The sequence below is a fragment of the Orbilia oligospora genome (genome assembly GCF_000225545.1).
Source record: "Orbilia oligospora ATCC 24927 unplaced genomic scaffold scaffold00215, whole genome shotgun sequence".
Classification (NCBI taxonomy): Eukaryota; Fungi; Ascomycota; class Orbiliomycetes; order Orbiliales; family Orbiliaceae; genus Orbilia; species Orbilia oligospora.
In genome coordinates, this window is record NW_011645772.1 from 86,981 (window position 1) to 105,534 (window position 18,554).

Below are 18,554 nucleotides of genomic sequence, written 5' to 3' on the forward strand. Positions count from 1 at the left end.
GGGTTTAACGCGCGATTAACTCGAAACGTACTTCAGTTTAGGAGGACTATAATTCGATTTTGATATAGACGGTAAGGACAGTGGTTTTTTGATATTGAACTACTACTGCTATACTATTGTCTCCTTTTCCCGTGAAGCCTTAATTTTAGGGTATCAAAACAAAGAATGCGTAAAGAAAACCACCGGAAGAGTTTTTTGTTTTTGAACATAGGAAAATAAAATAAAAAATGACAGTGATGAAATAGACAGATCCGCGAAGGATGACTAGGAAATGTCAATAGCCTTGTGCCTAAATTGACAAGATTGAAATAATAACCCCCCATTCCGATGAGGAAAAGGATAGAGAAGAAAATGTAAAAGTAAATAATAAGAAAACCAATGAATGCTATGGCTACTCAGGCCAGTGAAAAAACCAGACCACTGGTGTAAATGCAAGATGACAAAACAAATGATCGCTAAATCGACAAAGTAAAAGAAATTGAAGAAAAAAAAGTTATACTGTACTCAAAAGAGAGAGATATAAAACACAAACAAGACAATTAATGATTAGAGTGAAGCCTATATCGCTTCAACTTGCATGAGACTGGCACTGCTGTATTCCAACTCTTGCATAATGTCATTGCTGTCGGATCCTCCTAATGTCCATACCCATTCTCTCTTCGACCTTTTCCATTTTCCGCTGCGAGACAGAGCAGATGCAAATCGGTCAACGCATCGACCTCTGGTGTCTTCGTCATCGACTGGGGTCTTTGGTTCCGAGTCAGATTCGGATTCTTCGGAATCAGAAGAGGATGTTGTGGATGGTGGAGACATGTTGTCAATATCTTCCAGTTCGTGTCTGCGAGGAACGAACTCATAGTCCTCCTCCTCTTCGGATGGGGAAGGAATCACAGTGTGTTCCGATTGGAAAGTTACACTGCGGGTCATTGTTTCGTAGGCTGGCGAGTTCGATTGGGAATGGGAAGGCGATCCCTTTAATATCGATCGCTTTCCACGGACCTCAGTGTATGAATATGTTCGAGTCCATCGACAAGAACCAAATGGGTTATACGACCCGGGTCCGATATGTGTATTAACAGCTGTATTCCTCGATGTGATATCCTCTTGCGAAGCGGTACTTTCATCATCGCTCGAAGGACTGCAGCTCAGCTTCAATGAGTTCGACGAGGAGGATGTTTTTCTTGTGTCATTTCCAAAACTCAATGACAACTTTGGCTTCTTGACTGCGATAGGAGTGCCAAATGTTCTACACGATGGCGAAGGAGCATTTTGAGCGCTTGTGTCAATTGAGGAGGGGATAAAGAGGGAAAGCTTTGTCGGTGCAGATCGGCTTTGGGAATTATTGCAAAGAGTAGGAGGGAGCGACAGCGCTGGTCGGAGAGGTCGTACGGCAAAGGCAGTCATCCTGGACTACACAAATGATATATATGTATTATAGGTAGTGGTTATGAATTGGGGAACGTCGAAGTCGGATTCGAAGTAATGAATGGCTGTGCCGATAATTATAAAGTCAGGCGGCTATATGCTGTACAACGCAAAATGTGGAAGTCTGTTGATGTCGCAGATCCAACAGTCCAGGTCGAATAGAATGAGTTGAAGCTGATACTTTTTTTAAGAGTCGTTAAGATCGTATATACTTGATCATTAGGTATGATTAGGAAATAGTGTATAGAAGTAGTAGTAGTATTTGATGAATGATCAGAATATGTATGTGTAATGGGCGGTTAGGGGAGTATATATATCGATTGCTGATAGAGAAGCAGGAACTCAAGGGAAGAGGGGTGGGTGCCATATGCTTTTTGTTTTCCCAGTAACGTACTGAACCAGTGCCCGAGCAGGTACTCCGTACTAGTAACTAGTGTGAGGGCATGCGCAGCATGCACCTTCAAGAGACCAAGAGGATGGATGGATGGGGGCGGCAAAAGGGAAAGATACCGGTGTGTGAGGGGTGGAGCAAAATACCTGCTCGAGGTACTCCCAAGGTCGGTACCTTTGGGCAAATGGTAGCAGTCTATAGATAGAAAAAGGAATGTAAAGGTCGCATGGCAATTTGAGAGAAGACCCGCCACGGTCACGTCGAGAGCGAGGAAGTACCGGCGGTGACATGTCTACTACCATCTTTGCAGAGATTTTTGCCTGCAAGACATGGAATGCATAGGCACGAATTGTACCAAAAACAAGCTAGGTTGTCTTTGGGGGAAGGCTTCGATCGTTCGTGAAGGGCGCAAAGTCTCTGTTCCTGTATGTTTCTAAGTTTAACCCCAGACTAATTTGCGCTTCCTTGCACAGGAAATGACAAAACCGAAAAAGCAAAGACCCTTGGATCCACCAGCGTCCCCTTATTTTCTTTTTTTCCTGTTTTCCTCTTCTCATCGCAGTGGAGGTGTGGGTCGATTCCCAGAAAGGACAAGGGCTGCTATTTGCGGACGATGGTGCTAGAGCGGACGTAACTCGCTCGAGGAATCACCCTGCAAAAAAACAAGCAGCGACAGACGGGACGAGGCCTTGACTTGCTCTCGATTGGATGGCAAATATCGTGTCGACTGGCGATACCTAGATGCTTCCAAAAATTCATGAATCAAGTTTGATGGTACGACCGCTTAAGTATACAGCGACTCTGTAGACATCGCTTGCTGTGGCAAGATCTCACGATTCAACTTTCCTGGAAGGAATTCGACCGTCGATGTGATTGCAGGTTGAACCGAGGTCCCATCCACATCTGGCAGCACCCAATAACAGCCCTGCATTTAACGCCTATCGGATCACGAAGAAAAGGTTCCTTTGCGTTATCTCCATCTGCAATACCACCCAAAATGTATACATTTCGGTAGACCTTCTCGCAAAGGAGAGGCGAAGTCTCGGCAAAGGTCTTGATTCTGTTGGGTCCGGAGGTACATCGAGACAAAGTACCTTTTCAAATCTCGAGACGATCCACTAAAATCGATTAATCGATTCTGCAATGTCTTCAGACTGTCTCCAGATTCTTGCATGCTGGGCCGTTTGCGCATCCCGGTGGACTCCGAGACGACGGGCAGCGTAGATCCCCATGAGCTTGGTTTGCATCTGTCACTTTTACAATGCAAATTCCACAGGTGCATCGATCGGGAACCGGTTTTAGAACCCTCAAAGCCATCCAGGTGCCCAAATATAAAACGATGATATCAATATGCCTATTCCCGGAGCTGAAGTTGGAATCCAAAAAAAATCCTAATCTCGAATCCAGAGATTTCCTTGGATGGAGAGTAGACAACATCAGCTTTGAATCAAGGATGCAAACGATTCATGCTCAAAGAGCATGAGCTCTTACCTTACGTTACGATCTTGAAGACATGGCACATCAATCTCTGGATCCAACTGGAGGAGGCAAAGCGAGCGGGGTAGAACGAATCCGGTAAAAAATTTTCCCTTCGTTGCTATCGGTTGGCTAGAAATCCAGTAGGATGTCTTGCAAGCTTGCTGCCTTCGCTCGAGCTGCCGTTTCTTGCAGCCCACGGGAGCACGGAGTTATCGATGTTAGCTGACATGTGTCTACACAAGCCACAACAGCGCCGCAGCCACACTCTATGACGTTCTAGAGCACACGTAATCCCTGACCCGAAGGTTTTCCCGAGGTCTGGTTCTTTTTAATTTCGACAGGCCACAGCCTTTGACGGCCATTATCCTTGTTTCGGCTGCTTGGTTCGGTGAACGCTTTGACGGTGCGAACCTCAAAACGGAATTTTTAATTTTTAATTTTTAATTTTTAATTTTTAATTATTTTTATTAATCTTTTTCTTCAAATTTCTCAAATATTAAATCCAAATGCTTTAATTCCCACAAGCCAGAAATCTCAATTTTACCGGTGCCCTTAATCTCGGAACTGGATGAAAATAGGAGCCGCAGGCGAAACGGCAATTTTCTAGAATGTCTGACAGAAGGATTTCAGAATCTGATCTGATAGTGGAAAGCCAACTGTGGGAAGTCTGCGAAGTTCCCAAATTGCGACCTGACCTCCTTCCCAGAGCAGAGAGGAGACATAGTCAGCTTTCTGGTAGCGAATCCGAACAGGCCACCGAACATGTGCTCCCGAGATCGAGACATCGTGTTTTGCGGTAACGTCGTTGACATACGACTCAAGAAACTCAGACATCCGTTCGTCGCGTTCATTCATTACTACATAATGACCCGGGCCCACTCTATTATCCTTCCAGACCGTTACCATCGGCCATGATCAATATGAGACAAATCCTACCCTTATGGAACTTGGGGCACTTGTGACCAAGCCTATATTGGGGATTTGGGATCTCTGTAACCTTCTAACCTGCCTAACGGTTTCGAATCGAATCCCACAACCACAACGCATTATATTTATCATAACCCCTGACCTTCTAACCATGCCAAACCCGGATCAAGCATTCTAGAAGGACGTCAAAAGGGCCTGTTTAAGATCTCTGTTTCTTCGTTTCGAGCAAGATCGATCATAGGGATGCAGCAATTGTCTCAATCAATCAGGCTGGTATCGAATCGTACGCCGAAAAAGGGGAGGTGGGTGATTCCGACATTTGGAATCAGTATCCATATCGGTATTGTAATCTACTCTTGATGAAGCCATTGAGTCCGTATGAGGGAACCACATGAAAAAAATCGTCATGGAGATCTGCCGGATACGATTGAGCAAGACTTACAAACATCCTATGTTCATGCGAAACACCGCCCCCCAGGGCTACACCCTGGGTCGATACCTGGACGCGTGCGCACACCCCGGTGCATCTGACAATTTATAAATATTCGGGCGGATTTCAAAGATTCAAGAATAGGTCCGCCGAGAGAGGCATTGCTCAACAATGTTTGAGCCGCATGCGTTACCAGACGTAAGCTCATCGGGGATCAAACAAGACAGCTAAGTTATAAGTCTTGTACACGCGGATGAAACTCCTACAGAGAAGCTGTCGGCTGTGCTGGTCATTGTTGTGATGTTGGGCTTCGCCTCATATGTACGTAATCGGTATCCGGAGTAGGAACGAGACCAACCAGAAGTTTAAGATCTCTTCGATTTAAACAGATCGCCACGGTAGCTCGGCGGCCGCTTTTGCTGTTTTGATATAAATATAGACCTAAGTCAACGAGTTAAGCTTGCTAATACCGACATACATCATTTTCGATCATTCTTTAGAGCATCGATCTAGATATCCTAATTTCGTATAGAAACCGAGCGAGAGATCGCAAGCTAATATAATAGTTTAATTATGATGATGATGCTAGCTATGCCCAAATACCAATACCTTTAATTGACCAAATTATAAGATACGTGCTTTCGCAAGTCTAATGAATTAGCTAACCTTATCAAAACGATTCGAACCCTGGTTTAAGGCGAGGTTCCCCCAACATTGCAACCTAGCTTACGAGTTCAGCTTACAAAGAGCTCCGAGGATTCATTCTATTTTCTGAACTCGATGAAAAGCTCTTTGCAGCTTTGAGCCTATCCTGTCAATTTTTTTAGGTTAGCATCCGCATGACTAGATACTAATTAATCATCGACAATTGATGCATAGGGCCAGATTCGAAGGAAACGCAAAAGCTGGGCTGGTGTTAGATCCCGCACGCCTGATGTGCAGGTGGCACAGGTACTATAGCTAGCCCACTTCTCGCTTTGCCAGCCATTATCGCACCCGCATAGAAACTCCTCGGTATTCCCGATAGTGGCACCGCTTTTCAGTGATCAAGGCGACTGCTTCATAGAGGTTTGCGCGAGGGAGACCGGCTTAAATATTCACCATCAAATTTTCTCAGCATATACGTATATCTCACTAGTTTCGTATACTATACTGAGATTGCCTTGATTCGTATGGATACCCACGGATGCGAGCCCAACTCGACAATATAATTGTGTAGGCTGTGTCATGAGCGTATATGAGAGCTGGAACAATTGTAGGGTTTGATGTCTAGACGTGGCACAGTTCGTTTGTCAACTAACAGATTTTAAACATATTCGCACATTCAAGTATCATCCGAGAGTGAGCTATGGAATGGGCCATGTTCTCAAATACTTCTAACTAATCGACCAGAGAGACGACACTATGCAACTTTTTTATGCTTAGGTACTAGGTTTTAGTTTGAATGATTGATGCAGGGTCAGGTGCATAGTACCCGCAGAGTATTCTCGCATCTACCGTCTATATACATGATACTGGCACAGTACTGATGATCATGATGCATATATGTAATAAACTGTAACATGTTTAAACCAAGGAATTCTAAGCAACAGGGAAAACGGTGTCTCCTAAACCCAATTAGATATCCATATCTAGCTCGGACGTATCTTGCTGAGTCTCTCAATATGTGTAACTATATGAATTCCGCTCTTCGAAATTAAAATAAGGTATATGTACCGGCCCCGTTTGAAATGCTTATTTATATATGCATATGGGATGAGACTGTGCGTAGGAGGTGTCATAATTTTACTGCTGGAACTATCTTAATATTTCTGATATATGTTATGTTGCTGTAGATACATAGCAGTCTAGCCCTAGCGTTTTGAGCCCCCCCCCCCCCCCCCCCCCTGCGTGACCCAAACGTTAACATTATGTATAAAATACGAACTACGTCCAAGAAATTTCGAAAGGATCTTAGAACAATCTCAAAAAGAGTGCTACTAGCAATATACAAGGGTGGTGATAGTATTTGATGTCCCTTAAGCCTTGTGTTGTACGATTACATAAAGTTCTTAAATTAAGATAGTTATACACATAGCTAGATTGGTAATCTAGTATAGTAGTTATAATATAATTGTTCCGGATCATTGTAGTCCTTTGGCTTTTCTGTATTCGTTTCCTTTACCGTTTAGCCTGCGGCTCCGAATGTTGTATCTGTGCATCAGCGTTCCACTTACATGCATACCTATCAGTCTGCTGACTAGCTACCTGATAGACACATGATGTTCAACCCCTAAACACAAAGGTTAATAAATTATAAACGGGGACAAACATGCTTGATATGTCCACTGGGAAGCTATCGCATCAACTAGGAATAGACCAATGGATAGGCTGGTGGGTACGGGGCTACCCTTGTGACGAGACATCTGAGTGAAAAATACGGCCATAATTATAAAGCAAGAAGTCTAAACGAGTAGTATTGGCCTCGTTCTGGGGTCCCAAATGTCGGAGGGAAGCATAAAATCCGTACAAACTTAATACACAGTGCTCAGTGCCTACCATCGAGTAGCATTAACTAAGAAACCCCTAAGCATAGGCAGCAACTGTGCTGAGATCCTTTTTGCACGTGTTGTTTTTGTGGTATTCTATTTTAGAGCTTAGCTTGAGCTCTCGAGCTCGAGTCTCGGATTACGTATTCAATTTGGAAGGATGAGTCTACACACCAGAATAGAATAGAACGAACCCCCCCAGCCATCTTATTCCTTTGTGAAAGAATATGCATTGGGCGGACGGTCTGACCCTCCGTGATAGTCGGCGAACCCGTCCGCCGATAGTGTATATAAATAAACAAAAAAGTCTGTGAATAAATGCAATATTGTCGCACGAGGCTTCAAATTTAGCCAAGACCACTAGTCCGGCCGGGATATCTCCAAATAGACCGGCCGGTAGCATCGGAAGGTTATAGTTAATCTTTAGCCTCTGTGTGGGAGTATGTATCACAAATTTACGAACTACGAATCGTCATTGAAAGTTCAAGACCAGGGTCGAAGGGATTTCATTCTCGAGAGTTCCCTCATTTAGACATGAAAGCGGACCAGGGCCCTCGGTAGTCGGCAAGCAGTCCCATTCGAATTCCAGCGAACGAAGCGGGCCTCACGGGGCTGGCGGATGAAAAATTCTACGCAGCAGCAGCTAGACATGTATTTACATAGTCCCGCAGTTGCAGTGCACAGAAAGTTATGGCGCGCATGGAAGAGTCAAGAGTTATAAGGAACTAAGAGGCATATTACATGTTAGTGTGTCAGCATTGGTATCCATTGACTGGGAGATGACGCAGAAACCAGAAGGCACGGAGCTTTCTACAAAAACCGTGGATTTTCTATCTCGACTTTAAATCCTTCTTTCTCTCTTTCTCTTCCTTCATTCTACCCCCTAACATATACCCTTTTAAATTTACCCGTTCTCCCAACTTTCGCTGGACGTTGAGCAAATTCAAGAAATCAATTACCGTCGAGTATATAGTATACGTATAGAAATAGAAATCTGCCGGGTGACCGTTAACTTAAACCTTGGCCGTTGCATTGCACCAAGGCCCCCCGCCAACTTGACTGCAGCTGCCCCTCCGAATCATCGAATCAGCGCCTGCTTGTCCTTGGCTTGGAACCACGGATACCCCAGACGCCTACAAATCCTCAAGCTAAAAACCCGACCATCGAAGGTCGAAATTAGAAATTACAACTTCTAGAATTCTACACATTACACAGGAGACCTATCCTTTCGATATCCGGGATATCCTTCGAATCAAACTTTGTATTTTCGGCGTAGAGACCCTCAGCCTTTCGAATACATACATACATGTCGTACGGTTACCAACCGAACGGTCCTAGCGATTCATATGCCACATCGTATGTTGTCCCTCTTAAATCTAGTTATATGCAATTGCAGACAGATAATCGAAAGTTCTTAATCGGTGTCTGGGTTCGAAATAGCATGCTGACAGTTCGATAGACAGTTCTATGGCGGTGGTGGTGGACCGCCTCTCCCTCCGAGGCCGAATTCGAACTCTGGCTACATGAATTCACAGGTACGATAGCCCGTAACGTTATCCGTTCTGCCATTTGGGCTACGCGAGGCGATAAATATAATACATGCTGACATTCTCTCGAATTTTAGCAGCCTCCATACCCCCAGGGTTCGCCGCCATACCCTCAATATCAGCAGCCGCAAAACTATGGGCCTCCAGGAGGCTACCCGAGTCCGCAGCCTCCGTTTGGCGGTCTACAACACCAGGGGACCTTTTATGGAAACCCCCAACAGTACCCGCCTTCGCATAGTCCGCAACCACCGACTGGATATGGAATGCCCTCTCATCAGCCAACATACTCCTCCGCTGACCAATGGGGGGCACCACCTCCCGGGCGATACCCTACGCCTGGGCAGCTTCCAACCTATAGTACGAACCAATGGACCAGGAGTCAGCAAGGGCCTCGGCCTCCGCCCACTTCGATGCAGACATACAACCATGGAGGTGGAACGGGGTTAAGCTATCAACACAGTACCTGCCAGGGAAAGAGAAAAGCTTTGCGTATGTATTTGTCTTGTCGTCTTCTAGAGATGTAATCTGAGAATGTGCTAACTCGATTTCATAGTTATCGGTATTGTAAGTACTATATAGTTGCAAACGAATAACTTCGGCGAAATTGGAACCGTCACTAACTTGAGAAAAACAGAACTATTTCAATACTAAGCGACAGCTAAAGTAAGTAAAATATGGCAAAAAAAAAAAAAAAAAAAAAAAGATAATGGCTAGGAGCTATCGCTAATACTCTATAAAGTGGGTGTATCAACGACGTAATGAACGTCCGAAACTTCTTGATCCAGTCTTATAAATATAAACCCGAAGATATGGTAATCTTGACAGATGACCAATCCAACCCTCTTTCGGTTCCCAAGCGCGACAACATTCTGCGAGCGATGAAATGGCTAGTAACGGATGCTCAACCTAACGACTCTTTGTTCTTTCACTTCTCCGGCCATGGTGGTCAAGTTCGCGATTTGGACGGAGACGAAGCAGATGGATACGACGAAACTATCTACCCCGTCGACTACGCCACAAAAGGCCATATCGTGGATGATCTTATGCACGATATTATGGTGAAGCCGTTGAGACCTGGTGTTCGTCTGACTGCTATCTTCGACAGTTGTCATTCCGGTACAGCTCTGGACCTTCCATTTGTCTACTCGACTGCCGGTACTCTCAAGGAGCAGAATCTTTTCAAGGAAGCCGGGATGGGAATCTTAGGAGCTGTAGCCCAACCGCAGACATTGACATTAGGTGGCGTCATGCAAGGAACCTTTGAGTTTTTGAACAAAGCCACGGTTGGCAGAGGGGCTGAAGAACGAGCGAAAAAGACGAAGTTCAGTCCTGCAGATGTCATCCAGTGGAGCGGTAGCAAAGACTCGCAAACTTCGTAAGTTCAATAACAAGATCTCGGTTGATACATGCTTCTGATTATGGTACTAACTAAATATTAGAGCGGACGACAAGGGTGGTGGTGTCATGTCACGGTTAGTCCCGACCCCCCTTCCGAAACCCATCATGGTATAGCAGCGACTAACATATCATATTAGTGCCTTTATCAAGTGCTTGTCGCGGAACCCGGGTCAGAGTTACAAGCAAATGCTCAACAGTTTGCGTGAAGAACTCGATGGTAAATACTCTCAGAAGCCACAGCTCAGCTGTAGCCATCCTTTAGATACCGATTTGCTTTGTAAGTCAAACCCCACTCTATAACTCTATAAACCCAATGACAGCTATCGCTAACGACTAGATATAGTCATTATGTAACGGAACTTTTGTGTATTATGATGAAAATGAGCGACGGGATATGGTGTCATGACTTTCGTTTTTTCCTCTTTACTCTGCAAGATTAAGCGCAACCCCCCCAGGCACAAGGATGCCTATGATGCTATTTTTATTTCGATGTTTCTTCTTTATTCTTCTCTTCCACTTTTGATGTATTATTTTTGACACCTATTCCACAGGCTTCAGCGGGACGGCCCTTGTTTATGTCATTTCCTATTTCGCCCTCCGTGATCCTGCTCATCAGTTTTTCAGACTTTGCCATGCTATCGCTCCCGGCCTTGTGTTTCCCCAAAAACAAGCCCTACGCTTTATTTGTATAGTTTCAGACCTTTTTTTCAATCGATATCTAGAAGTTATCAAGGATTCCGAGTTTGCTCTGCATATTCGTACTTATGTACTTACTAAGTATCTGCACATGCGTGTTAACAACCGAAAGAAAGACGGAGGGGAAAAAAAAACACTCCACTAAAACCACTCCGTCGTTTTTGTAATTTGATGTCGCATGCGTCTGTCGCTGCACGACCACATCGTCTAGGAATGCATCTGTATCAAATGTCACGGAATGTACAATACAGTAGATGACATGTACCTACATGCTACGTAGGCCTTGATTTCGTCTTTTACTTTTTACCTAATAACTAGGCAGCATAGTTCTATAGTCGAGGAAGTCTGTGAGCCCCACTTTCGACCCACGGCTCTAGTGTATTTAAGTGGAGGATCCGTTCCACTGTGGATATGAAATTCCATGGTGTTGTAACTCATCCGCGCGACCATTTATCAATCCAAGCTAGGTAATTAAGTGCTATATTAGCACAGATATCAACGACATCGACCAGCTTCACCTTTTTAATTCTCGATTACCTCTACGTTATCCAATCCAAAGATGAAGATTAAAGATGTAAGCCCCTCCCACACCGAATCTACACCCCTCCCTCTTCAATATAAAAGCCCCAATCATATACTTATATAAGCATAGTCACTAACTTTTCACCGCGCTCTATAAATTTAACGGGTGTATATACAGCTCTACATCTACCCGGTCAAATCCCTCCGAGGTTGCAGTGTCCCAACGGCAACACTAACCCGTCACGGTCTAAAACATGACCGCAAATACATGATCGTTCGCATAACCCCCAGCGACTGCAATAACAACGTTGACAGCAATAATAATAATGTCAATGGCAGCACAGGTGGGAAAGGAAAATATACCTACGAAAGCCAATACGTCGGTCGTGTAGACTCCCTCTGCCTATTCAGCGCCAGTATCTTACCAAACTACGAGAACGCGGAAGTTATCCGTGTGACGTATAATACACCCGTACCCTCATCAGGGGCGAATGAGAAGGAGAAACAGGAAGATAATGGTGGTGATGATGGTGGGAATCCATACATTGAGTTCCCCATTATCGCAGACTACAAGAATCTGGTAAAAGTGGATTTGAGTATCCACCTATCGGATTGTGTGGGGTACGATATGGGACCCAAATACCAGGAATTTTTCACAAAGTATCTCGGATACCCCGCGAAACTGGTCTATGTGGGTGATAGTACCAGGGAGGTAAAGGGAAACCTGGCGCCGAATCAGACGCATTTGACGAAGGAGAATGATTTCGATAGCGGCCCAACAGCGGGGTCGAATGACTGGTTTATATTTGGACTTTTCACATGGATTTTATGGTATCTTTTGGGATGGAATAAAAACGATATTGAAGGTCATTCGAAGTATACGATACAATTCGCTGATGTGGCGCCCGTGCTCGTGACGTCTACCGTTAGTTTGGAAGAGTTGAATAGTGGGAAAGGGGAGGATGGGAAGAATGAACTGGTATTGGATATTACGAAGATGAGGTCGAATATTGTGCTTGAGCCTTCGACTTCAAATGAGATGACACCATTTGAAGAAGATTATTGGGCTGAGTTGGAGGTTTCTAATGGGAAGAGTGGTGATGATGAAGAAGAAGTTGGTGATAGAAAAGAGGCTAGGAGGATCATACTCACGGGAAACTGTGGGAGATGTAAGAGTTTAAACGTGGATTACGAAACCGGGAAGCAGTTACCGGTTCATGGACAGATGTTGAAGAGGTTGTCGGATATGAAGAGGAGAGTGGATGCTGGGTATGGGTATTCGCCTATCTTTGGGAGGTATGGGTTTATTGAGAAGGGTAGTTTGGAGAAGGAGGTTAAGGTTGGAGAGGAAGTTACGGTTACGAAGAAGAATGAGGAGAGGACGGTGTTTTGTAAGTCTTTTTTCAATTGGTATCTTATTTCATTCTCATGGGATACTAACTAACCTTTGATATTCTGTAGATTGGCCTGGATTATCGAGTGGGACGAAGCCTAGAAAGTAAAGTTAGGAGTAATATAATAGTTACAATCTTCAAATTCTTTTATACAAGACTGGCCATGGATGCAGTAATCCTTATTTAAATTTCACACCCGCTATGATAACCCGTACATACACACATACCCATCGACTTACGAATCGATATCCTCCAATATATATATACAAAAAACATCTACGGGGAAAGCCTCTGCACCGCAATAGCCCCAATAATCCTCTTAACCGTCTCCTTACTCTTTTCTAGAAACTCGTCCGTCATAATACTCGGTACGTGAATAAACACCGCCCTCGAGCTCAACGGCGTCTCCGCGGTAGGATCCGTAACCGGTCTTGGTTCCGGATACTCGGATTCATATTTAGCTTCATCATCATAAATCGACTCCGCTAGCGAATTATAGTAAATAAATTCGCAAAGGTATAGCCCGGCATCAGTGGATACTCTTGGGACCTCAAAGTTATCCTGTAGTGAAACCAATGACCAACTTAGTAAAGCGAGCCCTCCAAATAGTTATATATAAGGTATATATATATTTCAAGAGAGAAAGAAGGGGGGGGAAAGAAAAAGAGCCAGAAAAAACATACCGTACTCCCCTTCTTCGCCTTCTCCAAATCCTTACATATCCCCTCAACATCCAACCCCGACAAAATCTCCGTCACATCCTTAGGTACCTTCCCCTTCGCCGCTCTCCCAGCCTCATTATTCTCTGGATACTTCCCATCCACATCCGCCCTCCCATTCGGATTCCCCTCCGGCGGTCCATAAGATCCCTTCCTAGCCCTCTCCTCGATCCTATAATAATTAAACGGCATAACACCGATATGCACGAATAAATCCACCCCGGGTAGGTCTTCGTATAAAGTTGGGATCAACTTTGTAACTTTTTCGTAGGAGACGGGGACGGCTTCGAAGTGTGGGATGATGGAGACCTGGAGGTTTTGGGATTTGACAGAGTCGGGGGCATGGTTGATGTATTTCTCCGGGAGTACCGAGGGGAGAGAGGAGGCGACGAGGTAGGAGGCGTTTACTGGGATTCCTTCGAAGTTCTATAATTTATATAAATATTTGTAAGTGCATGTCTATCTTCTCATCAATTAATCTTAAAATCAAGATATATGTATGTATTATTCATTAATTAAATAACCAATATACGCATGAATTAAAAAAAGTCTATAATATCAAAATACAAATATATAAAAAGAAAGATCCACATACCCCAAACCCAGTAACATAAACCTTAAAAACCCTATGCGGGTGATGATGATGCTTCAAACTCGTCGGCGAGCTTGGTGCCTTAGAGACGGTAACTTCCCCTGCCTGCCCGGCGGCGGCGGCGGCATCTGCCTCAGGAATGATATTCGGTGGTGGCGGCATTCTTGATTTTCGGTCGAATTAATATTCCCCACGAAGCGGGTGCTGGACGTCGTTCAATGCAATGGTGGGGTATTGCTTAGCTAGCCGCTCGAACAACAAGAGCGAGTTGCAAAACGTGGGTGTACGAAACGTATGTTAACATGTGAATGCCCAGTGAATTTTTTATGCAAGAGGGTGACGCTGTTTAGCCAATATAAGCCTAAATTCGGTCCCCTGGTCCTGCAGACATGGTAGGCAGGCAGGCCTTTGATGTATCCGAGTGGACCCGATACGAATTCTTGATATCGAAGGTGCTTAAATGGGGGCTAAGCTAGGAAGTATACTACCGACCGTCGACCTAGCGAACGATTGCATGTTATAGATGGTAGCACAGAGGTTTCTTTTTTCTTTCGTTTATCTTTTCCTTCGTTTCGAAATTTCTCATTCAAGAATTGTCATTTACAATCTATAAGATCTTCAAAAAATAAAAAAAAGAGCATTCAATGATTTATCACACTAATCAAATTATATAAATAGAAATGCAGACTCTATTCATCTTCACTCACGCCAGCCATATTGAGAAACGATGGAACGATTAGCGTTGTTGTGTTGCCGACACCAAAATACAACGTCTACAACCCAAATCGATCTGATTCTCGGGATCTACAACATTCGGTTTATGACGATCCGATGTTATATAACAAAACATGCCCTGCATATAAACCTATCTTTTACTACGTGTGTAAAATTTATTTACATATGCTTTCCCTCTAAAGTCCTAGATTTTCCGAAGTCTCCCTTGCTATGTTCAAGATAATAGAAACGCAGCATGTCGTCGAAACAAATGGGGGGGGGGTATTCAGTCAAGAAACGATTGATACGATACTGGACGAGGAACTGAAGTATGAGGGTATAACTTTGTAAATGAAATCTTCGAGCTAAAGAATCATGGATTCGCCTACGAAACACCGAGTCCGTGCGTATACATGCTGTAGTAAGAATGGTCAAAGGAAAAAAGAGAAAAAGGAAAATAAAAAAGCACTTGTGTTGATACTGTATCTGCGAACTGTTAACTGTGCATGTGGTGGTGAGTGGTACTGGGTTGAGTACCTGTTCACTCCGTAACCACCATGCATAAGAAAGAGTGATGATAGAATGTAAAAGAAACACTAGTCAGACCTCAACGCCGGAGCACCATTGGATATCCCTGAGAAGAAAAGAAAAGGAAAAGGAAAAGGAAACGAAAACAAGCAATCGACAGGTCATAATTGAAAGCAGATTTAGAAGAGCACAGGCACATCACAATCACAATCGCTGAGTTAGTATCATAGCATCGATCCCACCGAAAATATGTAAAAGAGTCGGTATCTACTTGGTGAGAATACCAAGGGCATCAGCGAAGAGCAATGTCATCATCGCATGTGGAGCGATTCTGACAAAGTATGTTCCGAATCCTCGGTAGAACCTCAGAACACCTTCCTCGCGGACGACCTTGACGGCACAGTCCATCATATTCTTGTATGGCAAGCGTCCACTAGCGTCGCGGGTCTGACGCTGCAGTCTGGTCTTGATGAAGTCGAATGGAAGACTGAACGCCGAAGCGGCGAAACCGGCGACGCAGGATGAAACGAAGAACTGGACGGGGGCGGCGAGGTTGGTCTTCTGCTGGAGTTGTGCCTTGGTTTCGGAGTAGAAAGCCAGCTGCCCGAAGTTGAGAGCCATGGCTCGGATGACGGTTGGAGTGGCACCACCCCAAAGAGCGAGGACGCCTTCGTTTCGAGAGATACGCTTGAGGGCGTCGAAAACGGATCTGTAGTTTTCGCGCTTCTCGATAGGTCGAAGGCCGTCGCTCTGCATTCGAATCAAGCTCAAATCGGCAGGATTGCTATGTGTGATAAAGCATTAGATATCTAAAGTGGGGCTAATGAATTCAAAAATTCTAGATCATACCCAAGTAAAGCTCCGAGACCACCAGCTGCAAGGGATGCACCGGCACGTTCACCGAATGTGACTTTTCTGTTTTGTTCCTTTGCCTTTATTTGGAAGCTCTCCATGAATGTGCCGAAGAATCCCATTCGGGCGGTTGTATAGCTATGATTTATTAGAAAACATTCGAATCCCTAATAACCAAAACCCCCCCCAAAAAAAGCTGAATATAAAACTTACGCAACCTGTCGCAGAACCGCAGCCGAGAGACCAGAGTAAAGATCGAGTACTTTGCCTTTAGAGACAATATCTCTAGCGACAGAGATAGGTGTAACTTTTGCGCCTCCGGCAAAGGATTTGGTTCCTTCACCAGCCAATTGAATTCTGACTTTGATCATATCTATAGAATAGCATTAGTATACTACGTAGCCGATATACTATAGCTGGTTCGATCCGTATTTATAATAGGATAAAGGGTATATCCATACCGACTGGTTGAATGACACAAGAAGCCATGACTCCAGCAAACCCACCATTGACAAAGGGGAGAACCTTGCGAACGGCGGGTCTATGCAAGAAGTCTGGTTGATGGGCGGCGAGGAGATGACCAGATCCTGAATCTACGTGTACTGGCGCCATTTTGAATAGGTTTTTTTAAGAGTAATGTAATTTGTATGTGGGGTATGTATGGATAGAATCGATGGTATACGAAAGCTCGAGTTTGGTGAAGTTGAAACTGTTATTGACGACGACGATGATGATGATTTTGATGATGGAACCAAAAGCGATGGTAAAGAAGAGGTTTTTACAATACGATAATTAATTCCGTGAGAATAATATCGAAATCTTCAGGGCGTCTACAGCAGTCTAGAACAAGTCGAGTCCTGGAATATGTCAGTATACCTGCTTAATATGATAGGCAAAGAATAGCGCTCGCCAACACAAGATTGAACACAAATATAGAACTGCAACCGTCTATCTGTCTGTCTATCTTTCAATGCAATGACTTTGTATTTATAAAGAAGAGTCAGAGCAAATGAAGAGAAAAGCGGAGTAAGCTCCTCCTCAGCTCAGAGGCCGAGGTATAGCCTGAATTCGATCTAGCAGGAGAGAAGAAAGAGGGTGTGGGAGAACGGTATACTAGTATATTATTACTAGTATCCTTTGCATTTGTATGGTCGAGACAGCTGCAGCAGGATAGACGGCCTGGAGAGCTGCATGGTGTGCGCACTGCACCGCACCGCACCGCACCGTTCTGCACTGCAGCAGTAACAGCGTTTGCTTTGCTTGAATTAATGCTTCAAAAGATCTTGGAATTCAAATTTGACCGGGAAGGGGGGGCAGCGCATAAGTGTATGTAGATTGCAATAGAAAAACCAGAAGTCACAAGTTTAAGCTTAAGCTTACCGGATAACTAGTGCTGAATGGCTGGAGGAAGTCTAAACAGGTTGTAGGCTGCCTTTTCTAATGAAATATAGTAAAAGACAAAAGACAAAAGATAAAATAAAAATAAAAATAAAAATAGATCTATAAAATAATAAACGAAGAGATGATGCCCGAAGAAAGAAAGAAAAAGGGTATCAAGTCTACTGCAATTAAATAATATGATCGAATCAATCTCACCTTTTAATTTTGATCGAGGCGGGAACAACGCAAGCTATTATATACGACATCAACCAAGTTAACCTTTCGTCGCTTTCGGATACTGGAAGAACGCAGGTGGGTCTTTCCCACCAAAAAGCCAAAGGTGAGAAAGGATTCTTATCCTACGAGATGATTTTTTTTTCCTTCTCTGAGCTTTCGGATTTTGCCTGGCAATTTTTTGAAATGATGGAGTCAACCTGCCGGGAAATCGCGCAGGACTCAACCGTTTCGGATCCGGAAGAGGCTCCAGATATGAATGATATTTAGGTAGAAGGCCGAAGATAAGGTGCGCTGACCTGTGCCGGGCCAGCTGGGTGGAGGCTTGTCCGGGTCAGACAGTATGTAGTATACTGCAGTCAGAGAATCGAAGGAAGAGACGAATGAGATATCAAGATTACAGATCACTAAGGAAATGCAGATAAGGCGATATCCGTTCTCTACGCAAATATAATGGTAACGGTAAAATGATCTATCGATCGATCGAATACTGGTATTCAGGAGAATCGAATCAAGAGAGATGCACAAGTAAAAGTATTACTTCATGACTCTCTATCGATCAAGCATTCCAATCCGAATTCCCCCTCTTTAACCAACTACCTGTTAATTAACTGTTGGCTATCCAAACTCTTTTACACCCTCATACATGTACATCTCCCACTTCTTGTGCCATTCTGCACAACAGTTGCAAATGAGCCGGCCTATACAGAAGTTACGTTATCACTTGCAGATCCAAATGGGTGTGTGGTACCAAGAAACCTCGACGAGGCGTCCTTCAATTCAACGAGCTACACCGCG

General features: G+C 44.2%; 5 protein-coding genes across 5 annotated transcripts; 2 read left to right on the forward strand and 3 right to left on the reverse strand.

The window, feature by feature from the left end:
- Positions 1 to 558: 558 nt before the first annotated feature.
- AOL_s00215g25 (uncharacterized protein) lies at positions 559 to 1,404 on the reverse strand (the record flags this gene model as incomplete). Its single annotated transcript, XM_011129227.1, has 1 exon — positions 559 to 1,404. The coding sequence occupies one exon, from the start codon at positions 1,402 to 1,404 to the stop codon at positions 559 to 561; it is 846 nt and encodes a 281-aa protein (XP_011127529.1).
- A 7,082-nt stretch (positions 1,405 to 8,486) lies between these two features.
- AOL_s00215g26 (uncharacterized protein) lies at positions 8,487 to 10,106 on the forward strand (the record flags this gene model as incomplete). Its single annotated transcript, XM_011129228.1, has 6 exons — positions 8,487 to 8,536; positions 8,640 to 8,715; positions 8,805 to 9,216; positions 9,281 to 9,291; positions 9,362 to 9,390; positions 9,467 to 10,106. 6 exons carry the CDS (start codon positions 8,487 to 8,489, stop codon positions 10,104 to 10,106), a joined length of 1,218 nt encoding a protein of 405 aa, XP_011127530.1.
- A 1,274-nt stretch (positions 10,107 to 11,380) lies between these two features.
- On the forward strand, positions 11,381 to 12,845 carry AOL_s00215g27 (uncharacterized protein; the record flags this gene model as incomplete). The annotated part of the gene is made up of 3 exons (XM_011129229.1): positions 11,381 to 11,395; positions 11,522 to 12,734; positions 12,805 to 12,845. The coding sequence occupies 3 exons, from the start codon at positions 11,381 to 11,383 to the stop codon at positions 12,843 to 12,845; spliced, it is 1,269 nt and encodes a 422-aa protein (XP_011127531.1).
- Positions 12,846 to 13,013: 168 nt separating this feature from the next.
- Positions 13,014 to 14,210, reverse strand: AOL_s00215g28 (uncharacterized protein; the record flags this gene model as incomplete). Its single annotated transcript, XM_011129230.1, has 3 exons — positions 13,014 to 13,298; positions 13,421 to 13,882; positions 14,052 to 14,210. 3 exons carry the CDS (start codon positions 14,208 to 14,210, stop codon positions 13,014 to 13,016), a joined length of 906 nt encoding a protein of 301 aa, XP_011127532.1.
- Positions 14,211 to 15,557: 1,347 nt separating this feature from the next.
- Positions 15,558 to 16,754, reverse strand: AOL_s00215g29 (uncharacterized protein; the record flags this gene model as incomplete). Its single annotated transcript, XM_011129231.1, has 4 exons — positions 15,558 to 16,074; positions 16,140 to 16,280; positions 16,356 to 16,515; positions 16,604 to 16,754. 4 exons carry the CDS (start codon positions 16,752 to 16,754, stop codon positions 15,558 to 15,560), a joined length of 969 nt encoding a protein of 322 aa, XP_011127533.1.
- Positions 16,755 to 18,554: the final 1,800 nt, after the last annotated feature.